The 20856-nt window shown below is 42.0% G+C and overlaps 1 protein-coding gene across 4 annotated transcripts in view; it reads left to right on the forward strand.

The window, feature by feature from the left end:
- The first annotated feature begins 12100 nt into the window (after nt 1–12100).
- COL14A1 (collagen type XIV alpha 1 chain) overlaps nt 12101–20856 on the forward strand; it is a 125295-nt gene continuing 116539 nt past the window's right edge. For all 4 annotated transcript variants that reach the window (XM_065627402.1, XM_065627403.1, XM_065627404.1 and 1 more), the window contains exons 1-2: nt 12101–12243; nt 15866–15987. In XM_065627402.1, coding sequence (XP_065483474.1) covers nt 15900–15987 — 88 coding nt within the window. In that variant the 5' untranslated portion in view covers nt 12101–12243; nt 15866–15899. The remainder of the gene's footprint in view (nt 12244–15865; nt 15988–20856) is intronic.

Below are 20856 nucleotides of genomic sequence, written 5' to 3' on the forward strand. Positions count from 1 at the left end.
TCTTAAATGTTCAATTTTCGTTATAGGGTAAGAATTACATTGTTTAAATTTTGTTTATTTCCCTGCTGTACATGTATCTGCATAATTGTATTACTGTTAATTCTTTTAAGAGATTATTTTCTGAGGGTTATTGATTCACCTTCCTTACAGCAGCATCAGTATTCCGTTCCAGAGACCATTTAAATACAAATCCCCTTGACGTCATCTCCTACATAGTCAAAGAAAAAAAATCTTCTGGTGCAGCTGGAAATTGTACGTGAAATATGGAGGCACAGAAAACATATACCTCAACTCTCACTGATTATTGTTTCTTTTGCCAAAAAACCCGAGACAATGCTGTCTTAATGTGCAGAGTTTCAGGAAGCCACATTAATACAGGAAGAAAAGTTTTATAACGAGGGTCAAACTGTCCACATTTTAAAGGCTCTTTGATGATACCCTTTTCCAGTGGTTATCATGATTAACTCCTAACAATGGGCTTGTAATTGCAAAGATGGCCTTTGGCACACATGCTAATGCAGTGCTTTTTTCCCCCATCTGCAGATAATCTGAAAAAAGCATCACAGCAGGGTGATGGCATTTACTTCTACTTATCTAATTGGAATCTGAACTCAGAAACCAGCGGCTTGGTTCTGTTGCACACACGTAAATGTGAGTGCCATTGAAGATGCTTTAGGGCAGGGGTGTCAAACTCATTTTCACCGGGGGCCACATCAGCCTCACAGTTGCCTTCAAAGGGTTGAATGTAATTTTAGGACTGTATAAACGTAGGAGACGTGGCACCCGATGAAAATGAGTTTGACACCCCTGCTTTAGGGTATTTGAGACATTCCTATGGGGCAGAGAGGATCTATGGGGAAGTCCATGTCCCCTCAAAATCACATCTAGAGACTTAGTCCTAGAGGATGCCTTAAATACTGTAGGATACTTCAAATGGCACTAGGCACATATGTGTGAGCAACTGAATGACATCCCTAATAACCACAACTTAGTATCAGCTAATTCAGTTGTCTTACTGATGATAATTTTATTGGAGTTACCCAGTTGTATATTCAATTAATCCTTCTGATGGGAAAGAACTTCCTGGCTATCCAGCCAATTCTCTGAGAAGTCATTGCACAATTGTATCGCGCAGACCTGACTGTGATGATGTGCTATTATTAAATGTCCCAAGAAATGTGCCTCCTTTTCCTGTCCTCTTATGTTTTTTGTCAAGGTGCAAAGTGGCCTCTCACCCAAGGACAGCTTTGTTTCCAAATTGTCTGTCACCGAACAAGGGGCCCAGAGGCATTTGTCAGTTGAGCTGTAATCTGTATATATAAATGATCATACATAATTACTCTCTGTATGTTTCAGCAGACTCTTTCTCTTTTTTTGGGTGTTACTGTTTTTAAGTTGTCCTGAAAAGTACTACAGCTTCCTCACAAGGGGAGGAGGGTCAGGCACGGATCTCTTCTCTTTAGTGACCAACGATAGAACCCAAGGAAATGGCAGGAATATGTGCCAGGGGAGGTTTAGGTTGGACATTAGGAAAAGGCTCGCCAGGGAGGTGTCCCGGCCCCAACCTGACAGTGTTCAAGAAGAGACTGGACAAGGCCCTCAGACACACGGTGTGAGCTGTGGGGTTGTCCTGTGCAGGGACAGGAGCTGGACTCGAGGATCCCTGTGGGTCCCTTCCAACTCAGGACATTCTATGATTCTGTGATTCTAGTTTCATCCAAGGGGTCACAACTAGGCAGCAACTGGCTCCCGCTAGGAAATGAGATCATAAGGAGGAGTAGCAGCTACTGCAGCCATGGCAGATGAGAAGTTAAGCAGAAGCAGCTGAGTATTTCCACTTAAACCTGAATTTTATTCCACTGCTTGCAATATGACAGGTATTTTAGCTGTCAGGTGTCCTGAAGTATTTATATACCTCTCATGTGCTTCAGTGATGGTTCTCCTTACTGTGTCCCTTGCACCACAGGCAGTCACATATCTCAGTGTTCGACGTCTCAGCCCTTGGTCAAGGGTAGCTTCTGCTCACCCCCTGTAGCAGAAAGGGGACCGAGCAGAAGGGGAAATCAGGAATTCAAAGTGAAATTTATAGAGAATTTAGGTTCTGATGTAGAAAAAGTGTTTATCAAAAATACCTGTTAACCCACACAGGTGTTTAGAGGGCCATCAGCACTGAAGATTTCACCAGAAGTTACCTGAAGTGCTGTGACTGTATGCCCTACTAGCTGGCTTATACTCCTTCATGTTCAATAGGTTTTACAATCGGTAGCACATCCTCAGGCCTCCCACTCCCACATCCACCATTCTCCAAGTGTCACCAGATGAGCTCATAGATCCGCAGTACAGAAGGTAAAACCCACATAGGCAATTTGGGTACCTAAAGTCATCCAGGCAGCCTGTGGAGAAGCAGAGCTCCAAATTGCTCCTTCAAGACCTTGTTCACTGCCTGCTGGACAACCCTTTCCCTCCATGGTCTTCAGAGGGCAGGCCTTGCACACACCCTCTAACGCAGAGAGAGAGCAGTCCCCTGTATTGACCACAACCCAGGTGCTCTGTAGCTGTGGAAAAATATTACTCTTTATGTATTTTGAATCTTTCGTAGCTGTAAATTTGTTATTTGCAATGCTTTATGTTCAGCTTTAGTAGGTTGTGCTGGTTTGACTGAAAATGAGTTAACTTTCTTCATGCAGTTAGAAACCTTTCTTTTTCATAGCTAGCACGGTCATTATTTGGACTTCGTTTGGGAACAAGAGATAACACCCCGGTGTTATCCTCACAGGGGTGAGGCATCGAGGAAGGAGGGCATGGATGGGGCAGAGCCTGACTGACACCCAGACTGATCAATAAGAGTGTTCCATCCCACTAGCATCATGCTTCACATTTAAGGAGAGTCGGGATCTTCCAGTCTTTATCTCTCGCTTCTTTGCTCTTTTTGTTCGAGCCGGGGGAGTTCTGTTCGGGACTTTCATTAGTTCAGCCTTTTGCCGTTTGCAGAGGCCTCTGGGCCTTTTTCCTCTTTTCTCTCTCCAGGATCAGCTGTTTGGGACCAGGTGCTGTTTCCTGGGACTGGCTGCTCAGTGTGGGCAGAGTTCATGAGGAATTGCCCTGAGTATCTTTTATTTTATATTCTGTTTCTGTTTCTATTATATGTATATATAAGTAGTGTATTAGTATTTCGTTATTTTATTAAACTGTGTTATTATTAAACTCAATCCGGGTTTCTCCCTCCCCTTTCGATTCTCCCCCCTATTTGGGCGATGGGGAGTGGGGTGAGTGAGCAGCTCTCGTGGTTGTATTGCTAGCTCGGGTTAAACCACAACACAGGCTCTCAACACCAGTGTGCCAGCTGCCCATCATGCGCAGTCAACCTGTGAGCTCCTCAGCTCCACGGTCCTCTCCGAGCTCCACGGTCCTCTCCGAGCTCCACGGTCCTCTCCAAGCTCCACGGTCCTCTCCAAGCTTTAGAGTCCGCTCCAAGCTACACGGTCCTCTCCAGGCTCTTCTCCAAGCTCTCCTTCCTCCAAGGGAAGCTCCGGAGTTGGCAGGCTCCAGCTGAGCATGTTTGGGGCTGGATGAGGCCCTCGTCCCTGGAGCTGCACCACCACCCAGCACAGCGGCGTGCGGGAGGATGTGGAGACCAAACGTCAGGACATTGCGCAACCAGGCCCGCACCAGAGACATGTTTACCCAAGTAAAGCCACAAAACCAGTCTGCGGTTTGTAGAGAACCCGGTCGTACAAAACACCCTCAATAGCACATTCAGTTCAGGGCTTGATTTGTCCAGCACATTCCTGCCTGCGGCTGAAAAGCAAGCGTCGGGAAGCCCACAGGCGTTTCAGTGGAATAACATCATAGCTAAATAATGAGTGTTGCTACAGACCATATAATATTTTTAGTAAAATATGCATGAATTTGTAGGTAAATATGACAGGCTAACACCTTTTGAACTATGACAACTGTAAAATGTGGGTTTCACTAATGTAAAAAGAGTGGGAGTTATGAAGAGTTCAGATGTTTAGTTTTACGTACATCGATAATTCTAACTTTATCACTGACATTAATCACATATAGAAAGCCCTATAAATCTTACACGCTCACTAGGCAAAGCCAAGAAAATTGACACTAGTTTAACAGTGTTGAAAATTCTTCGAGAATGCAGTTAGGCAAATGGCAATAGTGAATATAAATATTTATGGTGAGCTTCTATTTTATTTATCCGCTTGAAAATCAGGAATAATTCCATTAACTGTACAAAAATGACACTTGATTGTAAGAACAGAAGCAAAATAACAGTCTGGCCTTTTATTTGCAGGTTGATTTTAACAGCAGAAAGATAAAAGACAACCCACACTTAGGAAATTATTTTGTAAATCTGAACTGGACTTGCCCACCAAATGCAGCCTTGGTTTAATGTGAAATATTATTCAAGGTGAGAAACATGGACTCTCTAAATCACTCTAGAAAAAAAGACAACAAAAAAGAGAGTGGACTCTCATTGTGGTTATTCCCAATACAGAATTATGCTGTTCCACTGATCTACAATGTCAGCATCTACACTGATCTACAAATTCAGCATCGCTAAAGCACCAAGTCTTGTTCAGGCACTTATTTTAATGGATTGCTTCAAGTGTGGCTCTCACCTAATCCTGTGAACCCAGAAATGAGTCATGGCACTACAGTCTTATGGTGTTCATCTGTTTGTTCCTCTGTTCAGAAAATTTTATCTAGCATGAAATACTTTATGAGATTTAGAAGACCTTTTTTTTGAAAATGAATAGAATGTACATAGTAATCTGAAATTACTTGCCCTGTCTTGTGGTCGTAATACTTTCTGAACATGGCAAAAGACCATGGATGGAATTTTTTGAAAAGAAAATAGATGTGAAGAATATAGCACACTGAAGAAACAAAGCTGTTCTTGACTTTTCATAGTTATTTCTTTTCTATTATTATTATTAATAATTTTTTATTTATTTAGAGTGCAGGCAATAACTACACAAGTTTTTAAAATTATCATCAGATATGCAAAGAAAAAGAACCTTAGACTATAGAAGAGGGCAGAAACATGATTTTAGGAAATGTATCTTATGCTTAACAGTTGATATCGGTAACAAAGTGCATTGTTACTGCCTGTTGCTCCTTTACCACCATAGTACAGAAGCAGCTAATGGACAGACATCTGGATGGCTCTGCATGACCTGGTGGAGAACTGCTCAGGGAGAGCTGCTCTGTGTGAGAGCCGAGCCTGAAGCTTACTGAATTTCAAAGGTGTTTAGAACTCTTTGAAATAAGCTGATCCCATCCTCCCTCTTCCCTACCAAGGAGTTTTGCTCTTGATTTTGAGGGAATACAGCCAAATCCCAGACATGTTGCTTTTATCATTTCACAGATTCAAGTCCGCACTGCAGACTCCTACAGTTCGCATATTTTAGGTCCGGTGAAGAATTATTTTACTAAGGAATGCTCATTGCCCCAAACTCCCATTCTCCTCCTATGCAGCTTCCCAGGCTTTCCAGGCTGGCAATCTGAACTGTGACGGAGAGCAGGGAAGATGAGAGGGGGAGCTTCCCAAAGATTAATGTCAGTCAAATAATAGTTTGACTTCCCCATGGAGAGTTACTTGTGCTGAATGGGAGACAGGGAGGCAAGTTATTCCTTTGGCTGGCATCAGGAAAAAAGAATAAACAGGATACAACAGGATCGTGATCCATCTTGATTTAATTAATCTGCTGCCTAATTGTCTGTATACTCAGTCTCTTACACATGCTAATATTAGCTCTAATGAACCAGCATATGCAGAAGCAATACAAACATACGGTTTGTTACTACAATGACTCACATGCTCGCTTCTCAGTGCAAAAGCATTCAGAGCTTCCAAATTTTAAGGACTAATTCTCCAACTCAAACCTTGCTAATATTTGAAGGGACAGATTGGCTGATGTCCCAAACAGTAGTAACTCCTTTTCATATGCTGAATTATTGTTATTATCGTTATTATAATTATTATCAACACTATGAAATGCCCAGTGGCCTAAAGCACATGTTTTGCCTGTTCTTCCAAGACTCCAGATCTTGAGACAGACATTATGTTTGTGCTAGATAGTGAAGAACATCTACTATTCTACCCATATCTTTGAAGACTGAGCCGTAGGAAACACTGCAGTCTTCGAGGCTTTATTTTCCACAGGACCCTGTTGTAATCTGATTTACCTTAAGCATTGTGCTAATTATTAATAAAACAGGCCGTGGACAAGCTTTATGCTGTGAACTGTAAGATAAAGAACATAACTGTGGTGAGTGTCAACATTACAAGAACATTTAAACTAGTATTTATGATGAATGTCACCAGTAAATTACATGTTACAAAAGGGCCCAAACAGTGATAATCTAAAGGAAACTGGAAAAAAAAAAAAAAAAAAAAAAGACGACATGCAGATTACAGTACTTCGTAAAAAAGCCAAAGATGAAAAGTCATTCACTACAGTTTAATGAACAAATACTGGAAAATAGAGTAGCATCATGGATGGACTGTTGCCGAATATTCTACTTTCACCTGGGTTTTGTGAAGAACATGAATTGAGGTGATGTGCAGTGCAAGATCCAGATGTTGCAAAAACTTGCACAGCTGCATAAATTACAGTCTCTGAGTATTGAGAGTGAGGGGAAAAAAATAAAAAGGCTAACCCAAAAGTTTTTGAGATGTTATCTGCTTTTTGTGGTTGTAGACTGCTGGCTCTCCTTTTTTCAGCTTTCACAGTCTTGGTTACAATACCCTATAATTCTTTAAGTCATCAGATCAATTGCTTGGGAGCATAATTACTGCTGGTTATTTGTTTAAGAGTAGCATATAAACTTGCTTTCCTCCTGTGTAATTTCCTCTTACTTTTGGCTTTATGTTTAAGGCACTTAAATCACATTCAGTGGAAAGTGTCCGAGCACTGTATGTGTGTATATGTGACCCAGAGAGCTAGCTCTGCAACACATGCAGAGCAGAACCAAACTTTCCCTCCTTCTTCTCTTTATCCCAACAATTCTTGGCAAATCCTGAGACAGCAAATGGCCGTCTCAGTCTTAGGGACAGCTCAGTGACAACAGTCACACCTACAACTTTAGCAGTGATCTGAGCAGCAGTGCAGTCCATCCATCCCATGGTAGCACCCTCTTCTGCCCAGAGGAGCTTTCTGTGAGTTGGCTTTGGCTGAACGGAACCCTTCTGCACAGAAGCTGAGTAATACAGGTCTTTACAGCTGATCATTTATCGACTCTTACAATGTAGATCAAAGCATGAAGACTATGAAAGTGTCGGTTTTCTTTAGCAGACACAGTACTTGAATTTGGATACACAGAAACTAGAAGCATACAGGTCTGTTAATACACAAAAGCGATTTTTGTCCAAGACTGCCCCCAGCTGTTTTTACTTCATCACTGAAAAAAATATTTTAAACCGCTATAATTTCTCGTATCTGAAAAAATGAGATCTACAGTATACTGATACTTAGTATTGATATTTATTGGAATAATTAACTGACAGTTATTTCAGGTACTTAAATGTCCCTGAAGTATAAAAATGGAAGGCATGCTGAATTTCTTCGGTAAGTATTTGGCTGGGGGCAATTTTCTTGAGCTGTTTGCAACAATAAAATATTGAACTTTCTCTTGGCTTTCTCCATTCACATTTTGTATAAAATTCCTCTGAAACGCAGGCTACATTTTTTTACAATAATAGCTTTTTCTTTGGCAAATACAAATCACAGTATCATTTATCTTCCATAAAATTTTTGCTAAGGTGAATTCAACATTTTATTCATGGGAATCTAACTTTATATGTTTAGCATATTGCAAAAAATAAGTCTATTCTCAAAAATTTCAACTGTAACTTAAAAATGTGTAGGAGAACAAAGTACCCATCTCTGAATCCCATCATCTGCTTCAAATGCCTTGAAACAAAAGCAGCAAAGAGAACCAGGCTGTTTAAAACTGAACAAAGGAAATAGTTTAGATGAATAAAATTTGTGAGCAATATAAAGTGCTTATTAAAGGAGGGTTTTGTTCAGGTATTTATTCAGTGGCAAAAAAACCCCTGTGTATTGTCATGCAATATAATTCTAGGAGACAACTCGGTAATTATTTTTCAGAGTCTAATGAACAGACACAATTTTCTAAAAGTTACAAGTTAGAAAAACTGAAAATGTATAGTTTTGCATTAACCAACAAGATGGAAAAATCGATCACCAGACAGCATTTAATAAATCTTACTCTTCTTGTCAAGAATTCTGTTCTCATGGACCCATGTACTAGAAAAGTGCTTGAAGTAGACTGAGGCAGACCAGAGCTGTGTAATTATAGCATTCAAGGGTAGGAGCTCAGACAAGAAGCTCAGTAGGAGACAAACAAGAAGCTCTGCTTCTTTTAAGTAATCACTTCTGATACATGTTATTTGGATGGTAATTCTTCCTTGTTTCAGACAGCTCTTGTATTCATTACTCAAGGTATATATTACAGAGACCACAGCAGTATTGCTTCCAGCTCTCACTGGGTTTAAATATTCATTTCAGCCTGGATTTCATTCCAAAGGAAATTACTTTTGGCGCGGACAACCAGAATCTGTCGGTCTTCTGCTTATTCAGTAAGAAATGGGGGAACCCTTCCCTCCCTGTGTTGTACTGTACCAGTGGTGGGCTGCAACTTAATCCGTACCACAGCGTTATCCAGTGGAAAGAAATCCGGGCTCACTTTTGCCAGTCTAACGCTGTACTTGTGCCTACCTATTTCCAGGTGCTGCCCGATTCAAGTATCATAAAGCCTGGTCTTTCCGCTGTCCCCAGGGCACCCTGTCTCCGTGCTGGCCGGCTCCCAGGACCTGCCCATCAAATGCAGCGCTCTGTCGGGACGACTGATGAAGTCTCAGCATGCCATCTGGGAGCGAGTGGGAGCAGCGATCACAGATTTTGCATTTTGACTGTAATGTTGTTGTTTATCTTAACTTCAGTAATGCTTTCTCCCATAGCTTCCTCATGGACACACTGATGAAGCATGAGCGAGATGAGTGGACAGTGATGGGAATTGAAAACTGGCTGAATTGCTGAGCTCAAGGGGTTGTGATCGGCAGCACAAAGTCCAACTGGAGACCAGTCACTAGCGATACACCCCAGGGGTCCTTTTCTGATCTCTCAGCACATAACTTCATAAATCACTTAATTATTGCAAGTGTTGACAGACCGATCTTGGCAAACCACCTTCCAAAGAGCACTGTATGTACCATCATATTTCGTAAGAACTACAACATTTAAAGCAAAAGTCGGCTATACTTCAAGTACTATCTTTGTGTTATTTCAATAGCAAACCCAAAATTCTAGAAACCATTGTTAGCCCTAGAGACCAGTTCAAGTCTTTCAAATGAATGTTCCATAGTCAAAAATCGTTGCATGTAATTGGAGTTTTTGGACACTGAGGGAGAGAGGGCATTTAAAAAAATCTATATCTCCTTGTAAGATATATTGGGAGCTAAAAGCATTAATCACTTTAAAAAAGTCATTGTAATAAAAGAATATGAGACCTGGCTAGTTTTTAATTTTTTGCAGCTTAAAAATATCCCTAAGCTTGATATTCTCATATCCCAAAAGCCTTGTGAAAGATGGCACCACAATTAACATCGCATTCATTAATATATCAGAAAACATAAGAAAAATATACTAAGTATATCCAAAACAGCAGAAGATGTTCTAAAAAAGCTGAGGATTCATAATTACAGCATGTCTTCCCCACAGCCACCAAAAATATCCATTATTTTGGTTTCTGTTCAGTTCCCACAAATAGTGCTGTTGATGGTCCACTACTTGGTTCAGTCAAACCTTTAGATATTCAGCTCAATTCACTTTAAGCTCACCAGCCTGCGCTAATTCTATTATTTGTGGCACTGCCCTTTGATTAGTGGAATTGTTTCCAGCTGTGTTTTCAATATAATTCCCATGTAATCCTATTTATAGAAATTTTGTGGAATCTATACTAGTGAAGCAAAGGATGGTCAATATCTTGTTGGTTTTAATACTTTTAAAATGTGGTGGCTGTAAATAATTGTTGCTCTTTTGAAATGACAATTTAAAATTGTGGGAGGTAAATTCATGGGGCAAATTCACATTCAATAAATTTATTCTCAAAACTCTGTGGTGATGTTTTGGTTTTTGGTGGGGGTTTTTTTAATGTAAAAAAAGAAGGAAACATTAGTAAATGATTTGTATGTTAATATTTTGCATATTGTGTCTTACTCTATTTCCAGATGTGCAACCTATATGAACTCCTTCAAGGAAGCTTTACTTTTTCACTTCTAGCTTGAACTTTTGAAAACCATGAGCTCTTCCTTGTAATTACGCAAGATTTATCATGTTTTCCAGAGGAAGCTGAGTAAAGCTCAATGGTAGCAAGTGTGATTCACTCTAAAAAGTGAACAAATAGTGTAAAAATAACATTGTAAATCAGGAAAAATAAACTGATATTAATAAAATCAGCAGGCTTACCCTTGAAAGTACACATTTTGCATAAGCTTAAAATATTAACTTTATTTCTGATGGAAACGAGTGATTAAAAATTAAAGCATAAAGTCATTTGAGGGTTGCAAATAGTTACAGAGTCTATTCACCGGTCAGTAGGATCCTCAGGACTTTTTACTGAGTCCCAGTACTCCGACTAGACGCAGCCACAGGGTGGTGCTCATGGACTTTGCATTCTACACTATAAATCCGGGAAGAGGGGGGAAAAAAAAAAAAAGGCGAGAAAGGGAGCCAGACTCTCCCTTTGGCAGGCTGTTCCTTGTCCTGCCCTGAAATACAAGAGCCAGCAAGCCGTCGTGGATTAGGCTGATTTATGTCTCTACATTTACCAAGTCTTCAAGGGCATTGCAAATAGACCTATCCATCCGCTTCCTTGTCTTCTGGATATTATTGTTTAGCTAAATACATAAATCAGGGACTGAAAAGGTACAAAATCCATCACATTTAGCATCAATAAGCTGAACTCCTTATTGCTTCGGAGGAATTGTTATCTTGCAGCTAATCTCTTCTTGACTGGTACAAGTCTTGCCATTGCACACAGCTGGCAGTGCAACAGAATAAGTGCAGATGACAGGATCTCCCGATTCCTAGAGCTGGGAGATGCTTTTCAGATCTAAGAATGCTTGTTAACCTTTGCTATAGAAAATGACTGAACTTAAAGAGTTTTTTTAAAAACTGCAGTTTTAGGGGAAAGATACCTGTGCACTGTGAATTTGGACACGAGTCTGCAGGACTGGGGAATCCCACTCAGCAACAGAAGGTCCTGCTTTACAGAGTCACAGTCATTTCCCTGAGACTTGCTGCCTTCCCCTTCCCGAAAAGGGACTCCTACTCACTTTAAGAAAGGGACGCACATCTCTTGTTTCACCCATGCCTGTTGTTTCTTAACTGAAATCCTTCGGTGATTTCATTTGTAACTGTATACAGATAACCAGACACGTTGAAATGAATATTTTCATTCACCTCTTAAATTCTTGGGACTTCGTGAGCAGCGGCCTGAATTGTAAATTCAGTGGGGTATACTGTAATGATACTCATATTTCTGTATGAATATAGATTCTGCAATTCCACGTCCCCATTGCAGTGTCTGTGCATATGGCAAAAATGTGCATATGTACTATGACGCTTTTAATCAAGGTTTATACTAAGCCAGACAAGTACTGGAACACTTTAATATAAATATTTCCCCGATGAATCATTAATCTACACATTGCAATACCCGGCACTGGGGGATACTTGCATTCCAAACCGTACTGCTTGGCACCTTTTAAATCACTTAAAACGAAGTGAACGAGAAACTTCGAGGAGAGGAAAATGAGTTAAAAACTAGCAAAACCAGAAGAAAGATGACACGGACAAGCCCAGCACTTGCGCGCGTAACGCTGCCCCAAACCCGCCCCCCTCCAAGGGGTCCCACCCCGGCCCTGCCTCCCCGCGCACCTGGCCGCGCCCCCGCCGCGGAGCTCGGGCTCGGGGGCGGAGGCACCGCTCATGCCTCTTCCACCCCCCCCGCTTCTTTCCACCTTCTGCTCTATAATTGCCCGCCTCCTTTCGCTCCCTTTTCCCTTTATCAGATGCGGCGCGGCGAGGGGAAGAGCGGCCAGAGGGGAGGGAAGCGGCGCTCCCGCAGCCGGCTCGGCATCCGCAGCCCCGCCTGAGCGCACCCGCAGCGGCCGCTCCCCCGCTGGTGCCTGCGCAGGTCGGTGTGAGCTCCGCGTCGTCTCCCTCGGGGGCCGGGGCGGGGGGCTGGCTGCGGGGAGATAAAGCCGGTGGGGGGTCAGGAGTGCTTCCCGCACACCTGCCCGGCCACCCCCGCGGCGGCCGGCGCGGAGCCCCGGAGGGGAAGAGCTGTGTGAGGATGAAGGAGTGGGAAGCGGCGCGCCTGAGGCGGGGAGGGGGCCCCCCCGTGGAAACTGCTGCAAAAGCCTTACTTTTACAAATAATCATAATTACAAAGTAACCGGCCACTCTTTAAAACGGAGGGTCTGGCTGCTGCCCGCATCCCCCCTGCGAGTGCATCGTCCCTCCCGCCGCACGTCGGGGCAGATCGCTTCGTCCTGGCTCCTCAGCCCGGGGGGGTTATTGCAGCGGGGGGGTGCTGGGGGCTGCCAGCGGGCGGCCGCTGGGTCTCGCAGGACCCGACCCTCGCCTCAGCTCGGCGGAGGCAACGAACTCCCCGCTGCCCTTTTCTGAACTTGCGTGGGAATTCGGGTGGCAGGCGGGGGGGCAGGAGGGGCGCCGCGTTTGTGAGCCGCGGCCCCTCGGGCCGGGCTGGAGCCGTGTCCGCGGGGGCTGCGGAGGGGCGAGCGAAACGCGCGGCACCGCCGGCGGGTCTGCCAGAGCCGGGACGGAGTCCCCGTCCCGCGTGGGGGCGGCCATGGCGGTGGGCCCGGCGGGTCCCGCGGGGCCGGGGCAGGTCGCGCTTTTCCTTTCGCCCAGTGGGATGTCGACCCGAGAATCTGGTGCGTGTTCCCAGGCGGCGGCTGGACGCGGGCTCCCACCGCTCCGTATCGAGCCACCGAGAGGGCTGGTGTGCGGGAGGGCAGCGCTAACCTGCCAGCCTCGGGGAGAGGGGCCAGGGCTGCGCCGGGGCGGCTCAGCCTCCTTGCCGGGGCGGTACAGAGCATGAAGATGTCCCTGAGGTTTCTCTTGTACTGGGGCACCTCGAAGACAGGTTATTCCCTCGGGAGAAGGTGTCCCGTTCCTGGGGAGCCGGCCCCGGGGAGCAGCTGTGGGCACAGGGGGAGCGGGGCTCAGCCCACGGACACGGCTCTTGGCTTGGGAGGGTTTGGCCTCTGCTGCCAGAGGTGTTCTGTCAGGTAACGGCCGTACCAAATACTTAATAAGAGGAGAAGTAGATAAAGCAGGAGGAATGGAGTGTTGCTTTTTATTCCCAGGTGATGTCAGCCACAAGGTGGCTGCAGACGGAGGGTTGCCTTTCCTAGTTAAGCGGAACCGTGAAGTGTGGGTTGTTGTAGAGGTGAACTTGTGCCTAATTTATCTAGCACCAGTTGTACGTATCCAATAAATCTTACTTGTCTGTGCGATGGCTTTTCTTTAAAAGGAGCAGTAGAGAGTGTTTCCACACAGGATTACCTGTCAGTATTTATAGCCCTTATTTGGGAGGAGTATTTATATCAAATCTAGCAGACTGGGAACTGAGCCACTACTGTGTGTGAATATTTTAATGTCTGGGTTATTATGCTAAGAAATCCTCATGTTGTCAGTGGTGACTACATTGAAGAATAAAGTTGTATGCTGCTCCTTGAAGAGTCTACATTTACTCGATCCTGGTTGTGTTGCTGAGTGGGGGGAGAAGCATCAACACCAAATGTGAGATATACAAGGGATGTATTTGAGACTGTTTAAGATTAAATTGTCTTCATTATTCCTATTGCCTGTCACTGGGTAACTGTCTGCTGACTGTGCTGGTGAGTCTGGATCTAGTCCCTGAGTGTCTCACTCTTTGTGTTCATGTAGTAGGAAGCCTGGGCACTTTGCTCAGGTTTCTGAATTCCATCTGGAGGACGTGTCCTAAAAACTGGGTGTAGCAATCCCTATTTCTGGTGGACATCTTTGTTGTTGGATCTAGCTATTTATCTCTGTCTTCAGAGATTTATACTGTGAGAGATGGATTGAATATATATATATATATTTAAGTAGTGTGAAATTTGTTGATAAATTGGCTAAAACTTAAGTAACCTTTTGCGGGGATGGAATTCACAATGATTAAGACTCCTATATATTATGTTTCTTGGTGACATATCAAGCATTCATGACTAGGATTTGCAACAGTGGACCTACCCAATCCTGGGATAACTATGGCAAATTTTAAATACTTGCAGAGAGAAGGAGATGTAGGTCTAACCTGTTACGTGTTTAATAATGGTTGAAGTGCTTCAGTCTGCCTTTTCTGTTGGATAGTGGCTGAACCACTTGCTTTCTGCGATCCTCAGAAGACAAGGAAAGCATGGAAGGCAAATTCAATGATGGTATATTGGGAATATTAGAGGAAATGACACAGAAAGTAAATGGGAGGGACCCGCAACACAAACACATAAACCAAAATTTACCAAAATAATCCTTCGAATGTTGACTCTCTGACAACAAGAAATCTACTATCAATTATCTTAATTTAATTCTCCCATGAAATACTAACAGGAGGGGGCAGCAAAAATTCTTCTTCCTGGCCCATAAAATTGACTGAAACTAGTGCAGTGTAGTTGAGTGATAAACATTTATAAGCACAATGTTATGAACATGTTGATGTATCTTGGGGTGTTTCTATATACGTTGAATAACACTGCTGGAGAGTAGTAAAGGCCCAGTTCAGATAGTGAAATGTGTACTGTTTTAACCTAGCTTCTATGGGCAGATAAATTACCCCTTCTGGAACTTGTGCATTGGCATCAGAATTGCTTCCTTTTACCCAGCTAGTTCACCTGGGGCTACCTTGAGTGTTCATATAGTGCTGCACTCTGAAGTGTTGATGTTCCTGACTGATTAACGTAGACTAAATGTTTTTGACCATGGCATTACCTGCAAATAGAATTAGTGCTTACCCAGCTGATACCCTGCACGCCTTCTGAGCTGCATCCGCTTTAGTCACTGTAAGTGCCAGGTAGTAAAACAGAACAGAATAAGTTGAATAAGATAGGAAAAGCAAAAATATGGTAGGGTGTAGAGAACAGTGAGAAGAGGAGTCGTGTTTCCTCAGAACGAAGTTCTGCCTTTTTTGACAACTGATGTGCAAAATTGCTCAGTTGAACTGATCAATGATTATTTCACGGGGGTTATTGAGTACACATATATGCTATTTTATGTTAGGCTTGCAGGGCAGTTCTCATCTTGTATACTGTTTTTATTTTATTATTTTTTTATTACAGAATCCTGAAAGACATAATTTAACATCCAATTTTGGATGCTTTCTGTATATAAACTAGATAACACTTTTAGTCTTTGTTATTTAGAGCTTCAGAGTTCTCTACCACAGATAGATAAGGTGCTTGTGACGCTGGATTGTATAGAGATAATAATTTTACCTAGTTACACATAGCAAACTACTTCCAGTACTAACGTATGCTTAGCAAAGAATATCAGTTTTCTCTTCACAAATTTTCAGAACTATTGAGTAGCCTGAATGGTTGGTTTTGTCCCTTTCAGGTAAAAAAACTGCCGTCAGGACGAAATCTTGGCTCCACTGATGTCTATGACAAATTCCTAATTTTTTTAATGGAATCCAGATTGTGCCCACACTTTCATTAAAGTGGATGCCTCATCTTTGCAGGTTTAATAAACCTTTTTGTTCTATGTGTTTTCAGACCTGCTGATACTGTGTATATTGAGCGGAAGAAGATGCTTTGTCAGTATGAGATGAAGAGCTGTTTCCTCTTGGCTTTTTTAGCTGTCACAGCTTTCTTCATCAGTGATGCCCAGGGCCAAGGTAAGCCATAAATAAGAAGACAGAGCTGTTCACTCTGATGTGCAGAAATAAACTTTCTTATTCCAATGCAAGTGATACTTCCCTCTTAGAAGGATGTGGATCCACTACTACTGAAATGAAACAGGAGTTTTGCAGGTGATCTCAGGGGAGGAGTAGAATTATGTGTTCATGTGTGCACTTTGAACTCAAATCTTTGTATCTCAAATAGCATAAATCTTTTTGCAAATTCAAGTGTCTCAAAATGAGTCATACAGAACATTTTTACACTTATTTGCATGAAGGTACTGATCAGAAATTGCCATAACTGTCTTCTATGTAATCAAGTAAGTTTGAAGGACCAACTATAATACTAAGCTTGTATGGGATGTGTATTTTTTTTCCTTGTTGGAACAGTAGCTATTGTAACACATCATACAGTATTGCACAGGACTGTTAAATGTCACTGACTACTTCTACAGCTTTTTTTTTTTTTAATATCTCCTTTGTGCATATTAAAAGATACTGAGATTGTTAGGCTTAAATACTTGTTGGATCATATTGACAGTGGTTTGACTTCTAGAGAAAATGTATTCTGTTGCTTAGGGAAGAAGAGAGGAAGAATACCAATGAGCTTTTATGATTTCTAAAGAAAGACATTTCTCTCAACTTTATATTTATGTAATCCCTTTGATATGCGACTGCATGGGCATAACTGGGAGCAAAATTTGGTCCTGGGGCTCTTCTGAAGTGTCTTGTTTGATGCATTATTCATGAGCACATTCAGAGACTAGCGGCAACCCAAGGCTCTGCAAGGTCTGGTAAATGCAAGTAGCAGCGCTGTCCTGTCTGCGTGGCACTCAGGTGCTGGGAAAGCATCCCATCTCATCCCATCCCGGATGTTTGGGAATCTGCGGGTGTTTTACAAGCCTCTCCCAGAACTTAGGGACACATGTAAGCAGTAATATTTAACGTGGGCGATGTGAGGTGAATGAAGAAATACGTGTTCCCAATATTCAACACGTCAGTTCTGGTCAGAAATGAGGTCCAGAATGTGACTTAATGAGCCGATAAAGCAAAGCATATGGTTAGTCCTCTGTGTGTTTCAGTCCTGATACATATGGTTAAGATTTGCAAAACGAGATTGGGGATTGAGATCCATCTCCAGAATGTTTTGCAAAATTCCTTTAGCTTGCAAACAATACTCTTCCCTCAACTATGTGTTTGTTTTGTTGTTGTGTTTTGTTTTTTTTTTTAAACTTTGATTTAATTGTCAAACTTAATACAATGAAATGAAGGTCAGTGAAAGTTTTTTCCACAATCATCGCACCAGCAGAATCTAGTGTACTTGCTAAATAAAGAACAATACTTCCCTTGTTGTACTCTTTCAGCAAGCATCAGCTGCTGAATGCTGTCAGCAGTGTGGTACTGAGTGGACTATTGCCTTGGCCCCAAATGACTATGTTATTGAATGAAGTGATATGAAATCTCTGTTCCATGTTCACAGAAGAAAAATATCTCTTGCTGCACTTAAAGTAATAAGATGTTTCTCAAATCCTTTCTTTCTCAAGGTTGCCACCCCTTGCAGTAAACTCTTCATGCAGCTGGCTAACTATTGACAATCTTAATGCAGCACTAACAGTGTGTTTGTCTGTTTTAAGAAACTGTACACTCTGCCAAGGTGTAGGAGGAGCTGGTATTAGTTCCAACTTGTGTTTCCTTCCTTTGGTAAAGATGCTCAGGTAAAGGTGTGTAATGTGACTTCTTGGAAAGGAGAATGTGTTTGGGAGACTGAAGTCAACATGCCTGAAGCTACAACTTATTTCTTCAACTGTGGAGTTATCTTTGTTGAGCTACGTGGTGTTATCTCATTTGTTGCCTGAATGCTTTATAAACCAGATAGCGCCATTCAGTTTTTAGTCAAGAACAATTATTCTTTCATCACTGCTGTTTCTTCCTCATTCATCATAATTTCACTTAATCTACAGTAACAAAAAAAAATCCAGCTTTTGTTTACTTATGTTCTTATATAGTACATAAAAAATAGCACTGGGCAAGAAAAATACTTTAGAATTTTCCATTTATTCATAAAGTAACTTACTTTAAGAATTTTCCTCATTTTAAAATGGAAACTATTCTTTGTATAGCATTTGTTTACATGTGTTGCTATTGTAATTGCAGTGCATATTAACTTGTTCGATTCTTATAACAAAAATAAATTGGAAGCCACAAAGTTTAGTTAGTATCCAGTCTTGGAGTATTGCATGTCTTAGAGCTGCACATATGCAATTTATGGTATTTTTCCTTTCCATTAAGATACTGAGTAGTTCAAAACACTCATTGCCTAGTTCTCCACAAGAGTAATGAATTAGGAGTACTAATTAATCTGATGGCATAAAGCAAAGCCTTGAACTTGTCTGTAGTTTTCTTTTGGGTGACTGCTCTAATGTCGCTGACGGCCATTCACTTTTGCATTCCTGTGAAACCACTTAACAAGCTCTAGCTACTGATTTTTATCAGTTAACTGACTCAGCTTGGATTAATTTTTTTCCCTTTCTGCAAGAAGTGAGATTTTGTTCCACAGACAATAAAGGTCCAAAGAAATAAAGATATCCTCTTCAGGTTGGTGAATGTATAGTAATTCCCATCAATATTTTGTTGTCTGTTCAAGTGTTAGATTTTTAACTTTCTTAGCTATATGTACTTTTCTAAGCCAGAACGTTAGTCTTTGCACAACTAAGACACAGTTGAGTATCTGTCTGGTGAATAATTCTTTTCTTCCTTATGGTTAATTGCGTGTGGGATTGTCCGTTCCCCTGCACTGCCACCTTTCATACAAAAACTACCCATTGAAAATTGACTAGTTATGTAAAGACTATTCTGGCACACTTTTCTAGTCTTTCACATTGTAACTCTGTAGTAAACAGAAAAACTTTTGGTGATTGTGTCCTTCTTTGCTTGTAAGATCTGTGATTGTTTTTTAGAGGGTCCCAAAATTTACCTGGTTTGGTGATGGCTAATAGCAATTTGGTCAGAACTAAGCTTCTTTGTTAGAAAGTGCTTTCATAAGCTGTTAAGTTGAATGTAGGACAGAATGGAATGACAGGGGAAGGGTGAACATAGCAGAGACTACAAACTCTGAAATTCTAAGATGTGATTTTTTTTTTTTTAATCAATCCTTGGTGTTACCTTGTTGCTCTCTCAATCCCCATAAAAATTTACCACTCAATCCTGGTAAAATGTGCAGTATTTTTACACTTGCATACTGTCATTTTGCGGAAGCTTATTTGCTATTCCTTAGATGAAATAAATAATGAAAGAAATTGCATATTTTGCAAACTTCTAGCTATGATTTGTCACTCTTGGTTTATCCAACCCCAATTTATTGTGATTTATGAATAGCTCAAAGACAGAATGAATCTTGAAAATGAATTAAAAGCTGTAATCCATAACCGCGGTCTGCTTGGCTTTCAAACTTTTTGCCATAGTTTTTGTCATTTTCTTACAATTATAGCATGCTGAATGTTCTTGCAGAAACCTGCCCAGCAAAACATTTTACAGTATGAGGGCCAAATTTTCAAAGAACTAATGTTGAATTTGCAGTGATTCCTGCACATACTCTTGCTTGCAGCTTCTCTTCCTCTGAACTTTGGGGAGGTGACAGGCAGTCTGAAGATGAGCTCTGACAAGATTGTGCCCAGCAGCTGGGGAAATGCTCTGTTTGGGCGGAAGCCTAGCACTGAGAATCAAAACAATTTTGAGTGTGTGGAATTGGTGTTGGTTGTATTAAACCTGCAGATTTTTACTTTACTTTACTAGACGCAAAACGCTTTTTCATGTTAGGTGGCATTTAAAAACGCCATCCCAAATCTCAAAAACTGCAGCCTGCCTCTTTCCTCCTCCTTCTTTTTTCCTCTCAAACTCCTGGAAAAAGGAGCATGTAAGAAAAAGTAATCAGTTCAGGACAGGTCTTTGGCTGCTGCTGGTGCCAGAGCTGCACTGACTGTAACAGGTCAAATGGAGAGGCCAGAGACTTGGCTAGAACATTCTGCCCCTTGACTCAGATGCTCCATATGCTGTAATCCTTAAACCTCAGAAATATCATGGGAAATATTGCCTTATTATATCTAGTGGACCAGCAAACTGTGGGCATGAGTGTAGTCAGTTAGGAGCTCTTTTGGGCCCTGGGGTAAATAAATTGTCATTTCTCCGCTTCAGATGATTTCCTTTATTTCTTGGACTTATCAACAGAACCTTAAGGGTTGTAGTGGCAGAGGCATCAGGGTTTGGAAAATAAAGGAAGACGTTCAGGGGGGCTCTGGAGATAGTGGGAAGGGGAGGAGTAAGGAGTTTGCTAAGCTTTTCTAGCCCTTTCTGTTGCTCAACCTCTGGATAGCTTCCTTGGCTGCCTTTCCCTCTGCATTTGTTAGTTCTCTGTGGGCCAAACCCTATTCAAATATATCAAAATTTTCCCCACATTGACAGCCTTGGATCCCCCAGGCTGCACACCTAACAGCTCTGCTTCAGTTATTTGCTGTGGAGGGGGGATGTGGCTCCCTGGAGCAGAGCAGAGATGCTGTGCAGAGTATTGTCCAATATCAGTGGAGCTTGCCTGAGCAGAGAGATGCAAATAATTAATGTGTATCATCACAATATTGCTGATATTGCAGTAACAATGTAGGGTGGATTTTTCCATTTGTTTTTCCTGTGTGTGGCTTCACTATCACTCTTTCTCAATAATTTCATGCTTTTATTCATTTCACGTGCTGCTTCCGTTTGAAACCTAGGTGATGGCACAATATAAATAGAAGACAGATTTGCTTACTATCTCCAGATTGCCCCTGCCTAAATCTCAGCTGGCCTGTGCATGCCTGCTAGTCTTGATTAGACCAA

The sequence above is a fragment of the Caloenas nicobarica genome, chromosome 2 (genome assembly GCF_036013445.1).
Source record: "Caloenas nicobarica isolate bCalNic1 chromosome 2, bCalNic1.hap1, whole genome shotgun sequence".
In the NCBI taxonomy this organism is placed as follows: Eukaryota; Metazoa; Chordata; class Aves; order Columbiformes; family Columbidae; genus Caloenas; species Caloenas nicobarica.